This window comes from Anomaloglossus baeobatrachus, chromosome 2, assembly GCF_048569485.1.
Source record: "Anomaloglossus baeobatrachus isolate aAnoBae1 chromosome 2, aAnoBae1.hap1, whole genome shotgun sequence".
Taxonomy (NCBI): Eukaryota; Metazoa; Chordata; class Amphibia; order Anura; family Aromobatidae; genus Anomaloglossus; species Anomaloglossus baeobatrachus.
In genome coordinates, this window is record NC_134354.1 from 470,341,214 (window position 1) to 470,360,868 (window position 19,655).

The following is a 19,655-nucleotide window of genomic DNA, read 5'->3' on the forward strand; positions in this document are numbered from 1 at the left end:
GCAACGGTGCTCCGATCATGTGATTCCCGGAGCTGCGGTTAGCGGTGACGTCACCGCTAACTGCGTTGCTATGGCAACGATGATCTCCGTTAATGACCGGCTGTGTCAGCCGGTCCCTAACGGAACGGGGAATCAGAACGGGGAGTCGACCGTGTGCTAGAGCATGTCGCCGGTACACGGCGATACACAAACGTGCACCGTGTACCGGAGAGTGCAATGACAGGACCTAGGACAGGACATGACGTCAAAGCCATGTGACCAGTCTGTAGCCAATGAGATAATAGCCGCGTGACTGGTCACATTACTATTTTGACAACGTCATGAAAGGTCCTGTCAGTGCTGGTTATTGGGAGGATGCAGCGATCATCGGAAGGAATAGTGACAGGAGACAGAGTGCAGGACGCATCGTGGGCACCGGTAAGTGTTATGGCAATGTTTATTAACTGTATGTGTACATTTATAATGCGTTTTTATGTGTTTGTGATTGCCTCCCATTGTTTCCTATTGGTTCGAGTGGTTCACCGAACCGGTTCACCGAACCGAACTCGAACGGGACCTCGGTTCGGCGAACCGAGCTCGAGCCGAACCGCGGCTGGTTCGCTCATCTCTACTGCTGAGGTAAAATGAAAGATATGCTATCATTGTATGCTATGGACACCACCACACTGTTTGGAAGCTGGATTAAGAAAATCTTCTCTGCCCATTACAGCCAATCATAGCACAGCATTCATTAATTTGTAACCAATCAGACACCAAAATCATCCACCAAAGGTCATGCAAAGAGGTTAAAGTATCGTGCAAGAAAAACCCTATGGAGTCAGCATTTGGGAAAAAAGCTATGCGTAATCCAATTTTGTTGATATTTTTACTGAGTTCAAAGAGCAAAAGTAACTAAAAATCACATCTTAGTTTTCAAGCAATTTTACCCTTGCAGACCTGTGTAATTAGGCAAAGTTATATGCATACCATGCAATGTATAGATGAAAATTGCCCATTTTCTGTTAAAGGTCAATAAGAGGCAGCCAGACCAGAGTTTCCGGCATGACTAGTGGTGCTACATCACTCCATAACACAGAACTTGATCTTCCTTCCCTGAATACCATGATCCTGAAAATTATGGTGAGAGCCTAATTAAAGTCAATGTTCAGAGCTATGGAGTAAAGGATAATGTTTGCTTTACTGTGGGGCCACAGTTTTACTTTATTAGTGCAGTTGTCACTGCCATACATTCTACATGACTGATACATTGCTCTCTATTTAATCAGGGCGAAAGCGCATTGTTTGTGCCATGCAGCACAGATGGGTGGACGAAGTGGGAGCAGAGTGTCTCAGCACTGGTGGTGGAATCTGGTAACATGTAGTTTTTGGGATAATTAAGCAATTGGTGACTGAGTCTACTTTTGATACCAAAAGTTTTGGGATTAATGGGAGGACTTTGGTATTACTGGAGAAGTCGATTCTTCTTATAAGGATTGTTTCTTCCATGGTGTCAGCAGTGATGCAAAGTTTGGTAATATTAGCATTTTTGTTTAAGTTACAAGACTTAAGGGATTTAACAATGTTTTATGAATGTTCAATGAGGTTTCCCAAGTTGTAGATATCATTGAGGCATATGGATGGTTCTCTTTTGAAATATCAGTTTATTACAGTTTTGAAGGAATGTTTCTTGCGCTTAGGTGAGAAAGCCAGAAGAGTTTGGATCGCATTCCTTTCATATTGGGGCAGCGACTGAGGCTTTATGCTGGGGTTTGCAGGATGAGGTGGTTTGGCATATCGGGCTCTGGGAATCATCTCATTATCCATCTTATATTTACCCTCATTTGGTGGATTCCTAAGGGACTGTTCTGGTTTCTAAATGGTTGTTTCATTCATACATGGCAAATTTGAGGTATTTATGCGTTAACTGTTTTGTTTTATCATAGGTGCTTTCTTAATTTAGATCCTGGGGCACTCTTATGTGTTCTGAGGGGCATTGAAAGCTGATGTTCGTCCTGATGGCCAGCAACCTGCGCAGGATAGGTCCTTGGCATTGATCAAATGGCTTGGAATCTGCTATATGAATTGGTAGAGGGTATTATCAAACTTCTCCTACTATTGCACAGTGCACCGACCACCAAACGTGCTGATGTTACATGTAGGAGGCAATGAAATTGGAGTTAAGCGGGCTTTACACGCTGTGACATCGCTAGCAACTGCTAGCGATGTCGAGCACGATACCACCTGCCCCCGTCGTATGGCCGATATGTGGTGATCGCTGCCGTAGAGAACATTATCGCTACGGCAGCGTCACATGCACATACCTGCTCTGCAACGTCACTCTGGCCGGCGAACCACCTCCTTTCTAAGGGAGCGGTTCATTCAGCATCACAGCGACGTCACAGCAGCGTCACTGGACCGCCGCCCAATAGAAAAGGAGGGGAGGAGATGATCGGCCGGAACATGCCGCACACCTCCTTCCTTCCTCCTTTTCCTGTGGACGGAGGTTTTGCAATCATTTACGGTCGCTCAGAGGAGCCACACACTGCGATCTCGCTAATGAGGCCGGATGTGCGTCACAACCACCGTGACCCCGACGATATCTCTTTAGCGATATCGCAGCGTGTAAAGCCCTCTTTAGATAGTTTTGTGAATTGATTTGAGATATAATGTCTGATCTATTGAGGTTGTGGTCTTTCTATACGGAAATTGTTATTATCTGATCGGACATCGTAGTGCAACTTACATGTAGCTATGCAAGTCAGTGGATTAATAAAGCCAGAATTAAAGTTAATAAGGCTGTGGTTCTATTTGTTGCTAGGAATGGTGGCATAGTGGTAAGACATAATGCGCTGGAGATACCATTGATGGAACATTTGAGGTTGGACGATGCTCATCTCAGTGCAATTGGCATTGGTTTATGGATGTTGGGTTTGAAGGATGGAATTGAACAAGCCTTGGAGGTTTGACGGGACTAGGGCAAGTAAAGTGTCAAGTGGCCAGGTCTGTGGAGGGATGGTTGATCTGTTTAGAGGCTGGATAATGGGGAATAGTGGCTTCTGTTACAGGCCAAAGTAACTTTTGGGTGTAGGTCCTGCATGGGTAGGGGTATTAATTATGGGATATTAACACCTCACCCGTGGGCTGGTGTGTTGCGGCCAGGGATATTCATACTGTTGTGAGGTTTGATTCTGGACCAGACATATAAGCTCTTTATTTTCATGTAATGTTTACAATGCTCTGGGGCACCAATGTTGTGGTTGTCCCTGATTTGTGTGTGCAATATTTAATAAAGGGTTGCTGTGGCCATTTTAACCCCAGCGCCAGGCAGTTTATTTACTTACACCAGGTATGATTGGGACATTGATGGGTAAGAGTAGAATGACTAAATCCCTCTTTAAATTGTCAAGACACTTGTACAAGTAATTGAGAATGCCTATACTGCAATGAAATATATTTCAGTATTACTGCAATGCCAGGCAATCATGTGACCCGACCAACTCTTTTTTTATTAATTATGGAAGAGAATGGCAGGTAACCAGGGTAACACAGCTGCAGTCTGTATTGTAAATTTAATCTCTTTTCCTTCCCTGTGGATTCAGCCTGGTCGATGGGTTTTGGAAGAGGATGTTATGTGTACGTTTTTATTTCCCTCTAGCTATTACATAAAATAAAAGTTTATGCCTGAACACTTGTTTTTTGTGTGTGTGTTTAGATAAAAAAAATATTCTTAGGAGACCTGGAGCAAGAATTCTGTTTGCTTAGGCATTATAGAATCTGATGAATTTTATCTTGTGTGACATTTCTTCTCTATATATAGATGACTTTGAAGCACATCACGTCGGTATTACAGCTTGTGCTGCTTCCTTCTTGACAGGCAGTGGATAATTAACCTTAGGAAAAATATGACCCTATAGCAGGGTGCAACTGTTGCACTAGCAGGCAATAAGGGGTCTAAAGGCTAAGAAGAGGTAGCGACATTCTGCTGTTAATCATGTGGATTCTCCGCTGTCATCCATGGTATAGACTAGTTCAATTCTGTCATGTAGTAAGAACTCATTGCTTACATTTCTGTAGGCCCTATTAAATTATAGCAGCACCCTCCTTTAATCCCCACTGGTCCGCTGAATGAAGGAGCAAGTGCATTACAGCCCTACAGCAGTGTAATTGAAATTACAACTAGAGATTTGAAGGGTCAGAGTCTTAGGGGTACTTGCACGCTGCGACATCGCTAGCCGATTGTAGTGATGCCGAGCGCGATAGTCCCCGCCCCCGTCGTAGATGCGATATCTTGTGATAGCTGCCGTAGCGAACATTATCGCTATGGCAGCTCCACACGTACTTACCTGCCCTGCGACGTCGCTCTGGCTGGCGACCCGCCTCCTTCCTAAGGGGGCGGGTCGTTCGGCGTCACAGCGACGTCACATGGCAAGCGGCCAATAGAAGCAGAGGGGCGGAGATGAGCGGGACGTAAACATCCCGCCCACCTCCTTCCTTCCTCAGGTGGGACGCAGGTAAGGAGATGTTCCTCGCTCCTGTGGCTTCATACACTGCGATGTGTGCTGCTGCAGGAACGAGGAACAACATCGTACCTGTCGCTGCAGCGAAATTATGGAAATGACCGACACTACACAGATCACCGATTTACGACGCTTTTGCGATCGTTTATCGGTGCTTCTAGGCTTTACACGTTGCGACGTTGTTACCGGCGCCGGATGTGAATCACTTTGCGATGTCGCCACGTGCAAAGTACCCCTTAGGGTATGCTCACAAGAGCATATAAGTCAGACGAGTGCAATGTGAGAAAATCTCTCATTGCACTCGGACCAATGTTATTCAATGAGGGAGAGCAGAGGGTCAGCTTTTTTCTCATTCTGGATGAGCGAAAAGTTGCAGCATGCTGTGATTGTCAGCGAAAGCCATGTCACTCACACCCATACCAGTCGATGGGTGCGAGTGAAATATCGGACTGCACTCGGATAACATCCGAGTGCAATGCGATAATCTCATCAGCTGGCAATGGAGGAGATGGAGAGATTAATTTCTCCTTCTCCTCTGCAGCTCCCTTCCTTTCCTCCACAGCCGTGATCTGATCACAGGGTCATTAGCATATCATATCCGATTCACTCGCATCGGATGCCATACCATCATGTGAATCCAGCCTTAGAGGCATTGTCCACTCTTATTTTATTTTACCATTTCTGCTGAGGACATGGTGTTGCACTTACTAATGTATAAGTATAATATATATGCACAAATAAATATACAGTGCCTACAAGTAGTATTCAACCCCCTGCAGATTTAGCAGGTTTACACATTCGGAATTAACTTGGCATTGTGACATTTGGACTGTAGATCAGCCTGGAAGTGTGAAATGCACTGCAGCAAAAAAGAATGTTATTTCTTTTTTTATTTTTTTTTTTTAAATTGTGAAAAGTTTATTCAGAGGGTCATTTATTATTCAACCCCTCAAACCACCAGAATTCTGTTTGGTTCCCCTAAAGTATTAAGAAGTATTTCAGGCACAAAGAACAATGAGCTTCACATGTTTGGATTAATTATCTCTTTTTTCAGCCTTTTCTGACTAATTAAGACCCTCCCCAAACTTGTGAACAGCACTCATACTTGGTCAACATGGGAAAGACAAAGGAGCATTCCAAGGCCATCAGAGACAAGATCGTGGAGGGTCACAAGGCTGGCAAGGGGTACAAAACCCTTTCCAAGGAGTTGGGCCTACCTGTCTCCACTGTTGGGAGCATCATCCGGAAGTGGAAGGCTTATGGAACTACTGTTAGCCTTCCACGGCCTGGACAGCCTTTGAAAGTTTCCACCCGTGCCGAGGCCAGGCTTGTCCGAAGAGTCAAGGCTAACCCAAGGACAACAAGGAAGGAGCTCCGGGAAGATCTCATGGCAGTGGGGACATTGGTTTCAGTCAATACCATAAGTAACGTACTCCACCGCAATGGTCTCCGTTCCAGACGCGCCCGTAAGGTACCTTTACTTTCAAAGCGTCATGTCAAGGCTCGTCTACAGTTTGCTCATGATCACTTGGAGGACTCTAAGACATACTGGTTCAAGGTTCTCTGGTCTGATGAGACCAAGATCGAGATCTTTGGTGCCAACCACACACGTGACGTTTGGAGACTCCATGGCACTGCATACGACCCCAAGAATACCATCCCTACAGTCAAGCATGGTGGTGGCAGCATCATGCTGTGGGGCTGTTTCTCAGCCAAGGGGCCTGGCCATCTGGTCCGCATCCATAGGAAGATGGATAGCACGGCCTACCTGCAGATTTTGGCCAAGAACCTCCGCTCCTCTATCAAGGATCTTAAGATGGGTCGTCATTTCATCTTCCAACAAGACAACGACCCAAAGCACACAGCCAAGAAAACCAAGGCCTGGTTCAAGAGGGAAAAAATCAAGGTGTTGCAGTGGCCTAGTCAGTCTCCTGACCTTAACCCAATTGAAAACTTGTGGAAGGAGCTCAAGATTAAAGTCCACATGAGACACCCAAAGAACCTAGATAACTTGGAGAAGATGTGCATGAAGGAGTGGGCCAAGATAACTCCAGAGACCTGTGCCGGCCTGATCAGGTCTTATAAAAGACGATTATTAGCTGTAATTGCAAACAAGGGTTATTCCACAAAATATTAAACCTAGGGGTTGAATAATAATTGACCCACACTTTTATGTTGAAAATGTATTAAAATTTAACTGAGCAACATAACTTGTTGGTTTGTAAGATTTATGCATCTGTTAATAAATCCTGCTCTTGTTTGAAGTTTGCAGGCTCTAACTTATTTGCATCTTATCAAACCTGCTAAATCTGCAGGGGGTTGAATACTACTTGTAGGCACTGTATATATATATATATATATATATATATATATATATATATGCATCAGTAATACTTACACATTAGTAAGTGCCACACCATGTCCTCAACACATATGGTAAATTACGGACACAGGAGTGTGTCACCCCTGCATCAGCAGCCGGGCTGCTCGGATCCAGATCCGCGGTGGCTCGAGAGGGCTCCGGACCCGGTGGTCATGCGGCTCCTCAAACGAAGGGGGGTTATGTACAGGGGATGGTGTGGAAAGTCTGTGACGCCATCTGTGGTGCGTGGTAAGGTGGAGTACCACCGCTGCGGCTGGGAGTACCCGGTGGCAATGGTGGGGGCAGCTAGGTCTCTAACCCCTCCACGGGTAGGGGAAATGCCCCGGGACTCGGTGATGGTGACATGCATGTGCCGTTGGGACAGTATGGGTCACTTGCGTACTCACTCAGTCCAATAACGCCGACACCGACAACTGTAGTAAACCAAAGTTCTGGACACCGCTGCTGCTGAGGTCCCGTTTCTCTTGGTGTTGCCTGTTAGTCTGTGACCTTTTCCCATGGCACCTTGTCTTCTAAGTGGTCCCTTTAGTCTGAAACTAATCAGGTCCCGCTCCCCAGTATGGCTAACTGAGGGAGCTTGCTCTCAGGGTTCACGCTTGGGATTTTCTGGACCGTATGTGTGGAAAGTCCTATCCTCCTCGTTGCGCTAGTACCCTGATTTTGGAGCGGGTGGAGAACGGATCTTGAAGGCTCCGTCCTCGTCGGGTAAATTGACAGGATGCCTGAAGCTACTCCCTGACCTAGGGTTCACGTACCCCGTCGTGCCCTGGCTCCTTCCCAGTGATGGCACAAGGTCGCCGGCTGTCCTCCTCAACAGTCCGTTCCCCTTGTCACGATCCCCTGCGACCAGGGTCCAGCTTCTACCAGGCCCAGACCAACATCTGCTACCTAGTAGTTCCAAGGAGCCCAGCTCCTGACCTCAACTGTCTCTCTCCTCCAACGCTATTCTCCCCGTGACCTCTCCTCTCGAGAGTTACTGCTCAACTGACAGTCTCCTGACACTCCTGACCCCCCCTTAACCAACCCCTCAAGTGGGCGACCCTATTCCACTCAGGCTGTCCACTGGTGTGTCTGGTGGGTGTGGTGCAGAGTGTTCCTAGGATTTTGATTAGCTGTTCTTGGCAACGCCAATGGTTAGGGACCCGTAACCAAGGAGCAGGTGGATATTGCACAGAAGGGCAGATTGCACAATACCCTGTGACGACCTGATAGTCCAGGGCGTCACAGATGCACACATAGCTATATATAGTTATGTGTGCATCTGGATCTGTATTTTACCATATGTACTGAGGACATGGTGTGGCACTATGAAAATACAAAGGGAAAAAAAGCAAAATGACCATGGCGTGAAAAGGTTAAAAAAAATCATGTCACTTTGGCCTCATTCGCACATTTTTTTTCATGGATAGAACAGATATCCATTATAATTTTTGGTGTTAATAACATTCACGTAGTTGTGTCTGTTTTTTTCTGGTATCCCAGTGAAAAAGGTCTTGTACAAGTCTATAGGCCCCGTTACACGCAACGACGTATCTAACGATATATCGCCGGGGTCACGGATTCCGTGACGCACATCCGGCATCGTTAGCGACGTCGTTGCATGTGACACCAACGAACGGCCGTTAACGATCAAAAATACTCACCTTATCGTTGATCATTGACACGTCGTTCATTTTCAAAAAATCGTTGATTGTTGAGGACGCAGGTTGTTCGTCGTTCCCGAGGCAGCACACATCGCTACGTGTGACACCTCGGGAATGACGAACTACAGCTTACCTGCGGCCGCCGGCAATGAGGAAGGAAGGAGATGGGCGGGAAGTTACGGCTGCTCATCTCCGCCCTTCTGCTTCTATTGGGCGGCCGCTTAGTGACGCCGCTGTGACGCAGCACGAACCGCCCCCTTAGAAAAGAGATCGGTTCGCCGGCAACAGCGACGTCGCTAGACAGGTAAGTCTGTGTGATGGCTCCTAATGATTTTGTGTGCCACGGGCTGCGATTTTCCCGTGACGCACAAACGACGGGGGCGGGTGCTTTCACCAGCGATATCGCTGCGTGTAAAGCCCCCTTATGGATGCATGAAAAACATGGTGTGCTGAAAGTAGAGAATAGGAAAAGCTTTGTATTTTTATTTCTTTATCTAACCTTGAAAAATACTGATGACTGATGCTAAAACCGGACACACGGATGACACACTGGTCCAAAATACTGATGACACCGGTACCATTTTTCATGTACATGTTTAAACATGGACGTGTGAATGAGCTGTAGGATATTGAGAGCATGCAGTATGTCATGTTTTTTGTTGCTTTTTAAACTGTAATGACTGATTTCTCCCAAAAACACCATCACATCTATCTATGGGGTATGTGTAGTGTTGCACCTCAGCTTGATTGACATGTGAGGGGCTAGGCTGCAATGCCATTCACATTCCATAAGTAGGTGATGGGCTGTGACGGAAAGCAGGAATGTTTTTCTAATTCTGCACAACTCTTTAAAGGGAATCTGTCACACGATTCATGATGCCCAAACCATGCGCAGTGTGAATTGCAGCCTGGCTGCACAATTGCAGACTAGTATATCATTCTCTAACAATTCATAAAGATGTTTATTAGACTAGAACAATAGCTTTCTTCAAGGTACAGCGCTTCTTTGCCCATGGGTGCCGTCTGCTATTTCATTTCAGCCTTATTCATGGAAACAAGAGGTTCTATTTTGGAAGGGAGTGGCCATGTTACTCACTATTAATGCATTGTTCTTAACTACTATATCTAGTTAGATGTGAAAATTCTCCTAACAGTGACCATACATTTATATATGATGTTGTATTTGTGTGAAAAACTATAGTGAGCTTCTAATATGCACCTACCGTGACCATTTTGGGACATAATAAACGCTTAATGCATTAAAAAGCGATGAAAATTCGGTACACCATTTATAAAACGAGGACCCTGTGTCACTCCGAATGAGAAGCCAGCGAATGTTCAGCTGCACCAACTGCAAGAAGAGATTCCAAGCATTTTCTTTGGAGTATGTCAGTCCAGCATTAGTTACCTGGAAAACATTTAATAATAATCTTTATTGTTATATGGAGTCAACATATTCCGAAGAGCTTTACATACATCAGCAACTATGTCCCCATTGGGACTCAGGCCCTGTGTGCACGCTGCAGATTTACCGCGGATTTTGCCGCGGATTTGCTACGGAATTGCTACAGAAAATGTGTCTAACATTGCTGCAGTCATTACCCAGCAAATCCTAAGGGGTTTGAAAAAATGCTGTGCGCACACTGCGTTTTTTTATACCCGCGGATTTACCCGCGGATTTTCGGCTGCAGAATTAATGAGCATGTCACTTCTTTTCCGCAGGTACCTGCGGTTTTTGCCATAGATAATGGTAAAAACCGTGGGGACCAACTCGCAGTAAATCCGTGGTAAACTGAGGCAAAACCGCGGCAAATCGCAGCAAAAACGCGGGTGCGGTTTCACCGCGGTTTTCCGCGGCTGCGGAATTCTTTCAGAGGGTCCGTTTTTTTCTTAAGAAAAAGGCACTTTTTAGTGCGCACATAGCCTAACATTCTAAATCCCCTATCAGTATGTCTTTTGAGCTTGAGAGGAAGGGCAGATCAAAGTGTGCATGCGCAGGAACACAATGGAGGCCTCTCTGTGAAGGACGAGTCATGTACATGGGGCTGGGCAGGATAACAGCGATTACAAGAAGAGAGAAGGTGCTGGACCGAGAGCAGGGACCCCATCGGACCGGTCCACCCTCTAGGTGAGTATTATATTAATGTTTTTTACGTTATACAGAGTGGCCTGGGCTCTTATACACAGTACTCTGGAATGCTGTATATAGTGGCTCACTGGTAGTGGCCGGAGCTCATAAGTGAAAATCCTGATGGCAGATTTTCTTTAAATGGTACCCTATTGTATGAAGGTCAAAAGATTCCACATTATATAGCCCAAAGTATGTAATCGCCCACACATGAAATTCTAATATTGGACATCTCCATTAAAAATGAAGTGTCAATACTGGAATTAACAGTTACCGCATTGCTGCTCTAATAGTCTAAATAAATATATGAAATCAGATAAATATGTATCGAGTTAAATTGCCACTATACTTTAAACCAATTTAATTTAATATGAAAGGTTCTTTAGTATGTACAAGATGTTGGGGAAATTGCCTTTTCCCCACAACCAGTGGTTTTGAAAAATGTCTGAAACAGTTGTTTTTTCATGCCATTTCAGACGAAACTCTAGATTCTTGGTTTCTTTGCAACTACAGTCATGGCCAAAAGTTTTGAGAATGCTACAAATATTAATTTTTATCAAACAAAGGAAGAGTAGGCGATCATATGGTTCAAAAAATATTTTTTATTATTAATTAATGCAAAGAGGTGAAAGGGTTAAGGCAAAAAACGGGTTACATCCCCACAGTCGTGGGGTAAAAATACTTAGATGTACAGACAGTAGCTGGCACAACAGTGCATTAAAGATGTAAAAATTACACATGCATTACTATATGGAATATCAGAAGCTGTGTGACAAAATAACCACAGACATGGATATCTTAGTGGCACATGCGGCAGCACCACAAGCATACCCAAAAACTACACATCATGGAGTACCCATTACCCTTTGAGCAAGGGGATCAAGCATAAAGTATACCATAGCATGTGCCAATGTCAGTTACACAGACCAGCATAATCAGTGGAGTACATACGGAACTATAGATACATAATAGTGGGGATTGAACTGATACAGACTTCCCACTGAAAAGATATAAACATCCAATAAGTACTCCAGCTGATCAATACGATCAGAAAAACCAACAGAGGCACCTATCCCTAAATGTGCATCCAGAGGGATCAAGTAGTCAGAGTGCAGCACCTAAGATATCGATGTGCCATAAGAAAGACCGTTTCCACAGAAAATAATGTAGAGCGGTACAAGATACAAAGAACACTGTGAGTCAATATAGGCCAGCAAAGCTAGACATTACCTAAAGAATAACCGCTGTGGTAGTAATGCGCATTACCACCACAGCGGTTATTCTTTAGGTAATGTATCTTGTACCACTCTACATTATTACAGAGATCACTTGCAAAGTGAGGATGTCATGTGATACAAGTGCCGAATACCACGTAATGGAACACACATGATCACAATTATGGACGGCAATTCCAAATTAAACAGAGTATAAATGGGTCATCAACCACATTCCCCTATAGCACCCCCTGAGGAAAGGATCGCTGAAACACGTGTCGGGGCTTTGCGGTACACTTTGGAGCTTTTACAGATCACTTAAGGTATCATTTTCCTTGCAATTTAAATAATTGTTAAAATCTTTTTACATAGGATCATTATACCACAACCTTATTTATATATGACATAGGATTTAGATACAATTTTGCACTGTGCACTTTGTCATATATTAGGGATTGACTTTTTAAGTGATCTTGGCATTATGCACTTTATTTTCCTAGTAAAACCGCTGCTATAATTTATGGGACATTTTTTCCTGCCTAATATTTATATGGATTTGTAAAATATTTATTTTAATTGTTGAATAAAAATAATAATTTTAATGATATTTGCACCATCATTCCCTTTATTTATTTAATTCTAACGAATTTTTTATCTGAAGGTATTTTTGATATTTATTGAAATTTAATGGTGATATTTATACGGAAATTTTGATTATTATCTTCTATTTCTGTTTGTATAACAGTATTTCTCCGTCTCCACAATGTGGAAAATGGATATGAAGGCTAGAGAATTAAATTGGAAACTTAAAGCCACTGATCTCTTTGGGCAGGGATCTTCCCATAATTTTAATGAATCGTCCACGTCTAATAAAGAAACAATAAGAATCTACAAAAATGCCTTGCATAAAAAAACTAGAATGTGGTGGACAATAACCACTCTAGATAGTTATATTGCACGCAAAATTATACCCAGAGGACTTAGGATACAACTTTTCCCTACTTTTGAATTTAAGAACGATAATTTATTGCAAAGATGGATGGAAGCTGCCAACACTTGCTCCCTTCAATTTTTACAAATAATTAATGAACATAATAATCAGGCTTTACAGGAAATTGATGAGGAAATAACAAAAATTGAATCTTCATTGCAAAATATGGATAAAGATATTTTTGAAAATTACAGTAAAGAGATTGAAAAAGACTTGGAAAAGTGGGAGCAGGACATTAGTCAAAACAAAAAGAAGAAATTCTCGCGTGATGTTCAAGATTACGATAACAAAAAAATTTTTCGCTGGCAGTATAAAAAAACTCCACAAAAAAATCTTCAGACACGTAGAGGCTCTATAACCTCCTCGAGCTCGGTTGGAGAAGGATATACATCCGCGAGTGATTATGAAGGAGGTACCTCTTTTGGACCAATAACCAGACAAACTGGCAAAAGGAAGAATTTTCCGCCATCCAAGGACACGGGCAAACAAAAGCAGGCCAGGGATCATAATAAGGTAATTAATTTATCTACACATAATTTGACGGACACTCAATATAATCTTCTGTGCAAAGGATTAACTTTTTCTCCTGCCCGCTCCCTAGATCCCTTTTTAACCATAAAGGATATACACCTGTTTGCCAGAAAGGTAATCCTTAAAAAATTACACTTCAAACCGAATGAACCTTTCCAAACCAGAGAAGAAATGGAGGCATTAAGTATTTTGGAATCTCTTCTTGAGGAAAATAATCCAACATCTGAGGTCAGTACTTTTCCCTCACATATTTTTTGTAAATCTAAAACATTTCCATCCTTGACTATTTGTCCTTCAGTGGACATTTTTACTAAAATGGTCACTAGGGATATTGAAAATTTGTCGAAGCAGCCATCTTGGACACATAATTTAAATAGGGATGAACAACAGGCCCTTAAGGAAATACAAGGATGGCATGATGTGGTTTTTAAGCAAGCAGACAAAGGGGGCAATATTGTAATTTGGCCTAATGACATGTATATCAAACAAGCCAATATTTTATTGGAAGATAAAAATTGTTATTTAAAATTACCATCAAACCCCCTTACTTCATATAAATCAGAACTGTTACTCATTTTGGAAAAAGCATATGAGGCAAGCTTAATCACTGAGGCAATTGTTAAACACATTCGCCTTTTGCATCCTAAACTACCTACCTTTTATATTATTCCAAAAGTGCATAAAAATTTGCAGGATCCCCCAGGCAGACCCATCGTCTCTGGCAATGATGGCCTTAATGAGGTCATCTGCCAAACAATTGATTATTTTCTTAAACCCATTGTTGCTACTCTGCCCTCCTATGTAAAAGATACCACCATGGCACTACAAAGATTGGACCAATTAAATTTGACTGAAAACATGATATTGGTGACGGCTGACATTGAGGCCTTGTACACTTCTATAAGACATCATGACGGCCTCAAAGCAATTTCCTGGTTTTTAAGAAACAGCAACATGGATCTGGGTATGTCAGAATTGATTCTTCAGCTTTTAGAATTCATTTTGACACACAATTGTTTTTATTTCCACAAACAAGTTTTTTTACAAAAACAAGGAACCGCGATGGGTGCGGCATGTGCATCTGCATATGCAAATCTTTTTCTAGGGGCCTGGGAAAGGGAAATTTTTACCAGCGAACCCATTCAAGATGTTGAGTATGTCCATCAATGGATAGGTATATTGACGACGTGCTGTTTGTCTGGGAGGGTACAGTTCCTGAATTGAAGGAATTTATGAAGAATTTGAATAAAAACTCAATTAATATGAAACTGACTTATAATTTTGGCAAGAAAGTTGATTTTTTGGATATCTGCATTTCGGTCATGGATAATGGGGATATTTCAACTGAAATTTTCCGAAAACCTACTGCCACCAATTCCTTTTTAAAGGCCGATTCCTCACACCCCCCGGCCACGATAAAGGGTATTCCAACAGGCCAATTTTTACGGGCTAGACGAATTTGCTCAGATAATCAATCTTTTGAACGACATTCTGAATCCTTGTCACAAAGATTTGAAGAGAGGGGTTATGGCAAAAAATGCATTAACAAGGCTTATGTTAAAGCAAAAAAAACGAATAGGAATGATCTTTTGTACAAATCCAATCCCCAAATCCAAAAATCTAATGAAGTAAGATTGATAGTAGATTTTAATAAGCAATGGAAGGAGTTCAATTCAATCATTAGAAAATATTGGCCCATACTCCTTAGTGACCCAATCTTAACAAATGTCTGTCCCCTCATCCTCTAATCACTGCGAGAAGATCAAAAAATTTACGGGATATTTTGGTGCACAGCCATTTTGACCCGGACAGAAATAAGAAAAAAGACAACTGGTTGACAATAAAAGGTTTTTACCCTTGTGGGCATTGTAAAGCTTGCCCCAATATGATAAAAGCTAGGGAGTTTCCTAATGCTGATTTTTCCAAAACTTTTCTGATTAGACATTTCCTTAATTGCTTATCTAAAGGGGTAATATATATGGCTGAATGCCCTTGCCCAAAAATTTACATTGGCCTAACTACAAGAGAACTTTGGATTCGAACACGTGAGCATATAAGGGATATAGAAAAAGGTAAAACAGTGGAAGACCCTACCCAATTGAAAACTATAGCCAGACACTTCTTTCATCATCACAATTCCGATTCCAGCCTTCTTAAAGTAAGAGGAATTGATCAGGTTGGCATGGGAATTAGAGGCGGCAATTTGAAAAGAACTTTAGCGCGCATTGAAAGTAAGTGGATATATAGACTTGGCAGCATAGCCCCTTTGGGCTTGAACGAAAATTTTGGATTTGGAGCTTTCTTATGAATCCTAATGACAGTATGATTCTACATAGGGGAGAGAATATGGTTTTTTCCATAGAAATAGTTCATTCTTATTTGTATCTTGGCATTAGGGGTAATCGGATATTAATTAATTATTTTGCTAATTAATTAGTTTAATCAAGGCTATGAAAATTATAAATAAAAATGAAAATGGAATTATGAATTTAAAATAACAATAATCATTATCTAGATTGTTATAAGATTATTAAACGGGACATTCTTTTAGGGGAGGGTAATTTATAATTATTTATTACAGGGTTTTAACAATGTCATAATTATTTATGTCATGAATAAAGATTAATTATGTTTATTTATTTATAGATTATTTTATGGTATTCTGACTCCATATATTACGAAGTTTTGAGGCCTGAATTATTCCAATAACGGCATCTTATGATCATAATTCATAATCTGGCTATGAGAAATGAAGCGTTAATTAAAAAGAACATGATAATCCGAGGAGAATGTGATGCAAAAGAGACCACACAAGAAAAGACAATGGGATTAGAGCAAAGAAAAAAGTTACTTATTTTAAAGAATTTTTTATTTTTTTTGTATATGATTATTATGGTATCACTTGATGTGTTTTCTTACTAAATGTTTATATATCTATATTTATCACACAATATTTCACTTTTAGATTATTACATAAATATTAATTCAAGTAATAATAATAGCAGTCAGTTTGACACAACATCCTAATAACTTTTTCATTTATACTTACCATCACATAGTTTATCACTTCAGTAATTTTTTCTTTATTATTATATGTTTATTTCACACACACAACATATTAAGTTTAGTGCACATATGGGACACGAACACTAATGCATGCCATTCCCTTCTGATTACAGGCAGTGCACTTTATTCTTATGCTCCACTCACTGATTTCTTTGACTGCCGGCAAATGGATACAAGTAATAATAATAGCAGTCACTTTGACATAATATTTAAATAACTTTTTTGCCTATACTCACCATCACAGTTTATCATCTCTATAATCTTCACTTTAATATTACAATATATTTATTTATACACACTTCACATTAAGTTTAGTGCACATATGGGACACGAACACTACTAATGCATGTCATTCCCTTCTGATTACAGGCAGTGCGCTTCATTCTCATGCGCCACTCACTGATCTCTTTGACTGCCGGCAAATGGATACACTTGCATAGCGCGTCGTCTGTTACTATGACGACGCTCTGTCATGCGTCTCATGACCGACAGCCAGAGATCACTTGCAAAGTGAGGATGTCATGTGATACAAGTGCCGAATACCACGTAATGGAACACACATGATCACAATTATGGACGGCAATTCCAAATTAAACAGAGTATAAATGGGTCATCAACCACATTCCCCTATAGCACCCCCTGAGGAAAGGATCGCTGAAACACGTGTCGGGGCTTTGCGGTACACTTTGGAGCTTTTACAGATCACTTAAGGTATCATTTTCCTTGCAATTTAAATAATTGTTAAAATCTTTTTACATAGGATCATTATACCACAACCTTATTTATATCTGACATAGGATTTAGATACAATTTTGCACTGTGCACTTTGTCATATATTAGGGATTGACTTTTTAAGTGATCTTGGCATTATGCACTTTTTTTTCCTAGTAAAACCGCTGCTATAATTTATGGGACATTTTTTCCTGCCTAATATTTATATGGATTTGTAAAATATTTATTTTAATTGTTGAATAAAAATAATAATTTTAATGATATTTGCACCATCATTCCCTTTATTTATTTAATTCTAACGAATTTTTTATCTGAAGGTATATTTGATATTTATTGAAATTTAATGGTGATATTTATACGGAAATTTTGATTATTATCATTGCATTCCTGCCTTAAAAGGAGCAGCTAATATTGTTTTAGTGATTGTTCCATTAACACAGGGGTGGGTGTTGATGATGACAATTGCCAATCCATATCATACGCATAAATAGCCTGGGTCTCAGCTTCCCATTCACGGTAAGTTTTTTAACTGCATGAGAGGACACACACAAGCTAGGGACCCCAACGTAGAGAAATACTTTGGCGTAGTGTTGGGGCTCTATTGCATTGATCAATTCAGTAGCTATATTTCTCTTGATTCATATGTTCATGGCAGTAATGCAGATTCCATTTTTCACATTTTCACTCTTACATATAGCTATTGGATTTTTCAAGTCAGTATTCACACAGCAGTTTCTGCTATTACATGTATTCCCCTTGCATAGTCACTGGTGTGCATACCTTATCTCCCCATAGTGATGTTTTTTTTAGGTTTTTGCACCCAGTTCAGACTTAGAATGGTGTTCCAATCGTTATTCCTTATTTGTTAGTTGTTTTTCATTTGTGAACCCTCCCCAACCACACCTATTGCCAATCCATATCATACGCATAAATAGCCTGGGTCTCAGCTTCCCATACACGGTAAGTTTTTTTTAACTGCATGAGAGGACACACACAAGCTAGGGACCCCAACGTAGAGAAATACTTTGGCGTAGTGTTGGGGCTCTATTGCATTGATCAATTCAGTAGCTAAATTTCTCTTGATTCATATGTTCATGGCAGTAATGCAGATTCCATTTTTCACATTTTCACTCTTACATATACCTATTGGATTTTTCAAGTCAGTATTCACACAGCAGTTTCTGCTATTCCATGTATTCCCCTTACATAGTCACTGGTGTGCATACCTTATCTCCCCATGATGATGACAGGGCTGGCGAACAATCAGTCATGATTAAGTAAGAATGACACCACTGGACACTCTAAAAGGAGGCTGGTGCTTGGTATCATTGTTTCTCTTCAGTTAACCATGGTTATCTCTAAAGAAACACGTGCAGCCATCATTGCTCTGCACAAAAATGGCCTAACAGGGAAGAGTATCGCAGCTACAAAGATTGCACCTCAGTCAACAATCTATCGCATCATCAAAAACTTCAAGGAGAGAGCTTCCATTGTTGCCAAAAAGGCTCCAGGGCGCCCAAGAAGGACCAGCAAACGCCAGGACCGTATCTTAAAACTGTTTCAGCTGCGGGATCGGACTACCAGCAGTGCCGAGCTAGCTCAGCAATGGCAGCAGGCTGGTGTGAGTGCTTCTGCATGCACTGTGAGGCGGAGACTGCTTGAACAAGGCCTGATTTCAAGGAGGGCAGCAAAGAAGCCACTTCTCTCCAGAAAAACATCAGGGACCGACTGATATTCTGCAAAAGGTACAGGGAGTGGACTGCTGAGGATTGGGGTAAAGTCATTTTCTCAGATGAATCTCCTTTTCAATTGTTTGGGACATCTGAAAAACAGCTTATTAGGAGAAGAAGAGGTGAGCGCTACCACCAGTCTTGTCTCATGCCAACTGTTAAGCATCCTGAAACGATTCATGTGTGGGGTTGCTTCTCAGCCAAGGGAATCGGCTCACTCACAGTCTTGCCTAAAAACACAGCCATGAATAAAGAATGGTACCAGAATGTCCTCCAAGAGCAACTTCTGCCAACTGTCCAAGAGCAGTTTGGCGCCCAACAATGCCTTTTCCAGCATAATGGAGCACCTTGCCATAAAGCAAAGGTGATCACTAAATGGCTCATGGAACAAAACAGAGAGATTTTGGGTCCATGGCTTGGAAACTCCCCAGATCTTAATCCCATTGAGAACTTGTGGGCAATCATCAAGAGACGGGTGGACAAGCAAAAACCAACAAATTCTGGCAAAATGCAAGCATTGCTTCTGCAAGAATGGACAGCTATCAGTCAGGATTTGATCCAGAAGTTGATTGAGAGCATGCCAGGGAGAATTGCAGAGGTCCTGAAGAAGAAGGGTCAACACGGCAAATATTGACTTGCTGCATTAACTCATTCTAACTGTCAATATAACCTTTTGGTACTCATAATATGATTGCAATTATATTTCTGCATGTGATGTAAACATCAGACAAACACAATTAA

General features: G+C 41.6%; 1 protein-coding gene across 1 annotated transcript in view; it reads right to left on the bottom strand.

Moving 5' to 3' along the window:
• LOC142291659 (uncharacterized) overlaps positions 1-19,655 on the bottom strand; it is a 1,021,181-nt gene that overhangs the window by 581,834 nt on the left and 419,692 nt on the right. Inside the window, exon 65 of the mRNA XM_075336344.1 lies at positions 9,746-9,930. Within this exon, the coding sequence (XP_075192459.1) occupies positions 9,746-9,930 (185 nt within the window). The remainder of the gene's footprint in view (positions 1-9,745; positions 9,931-19,655) is intronic.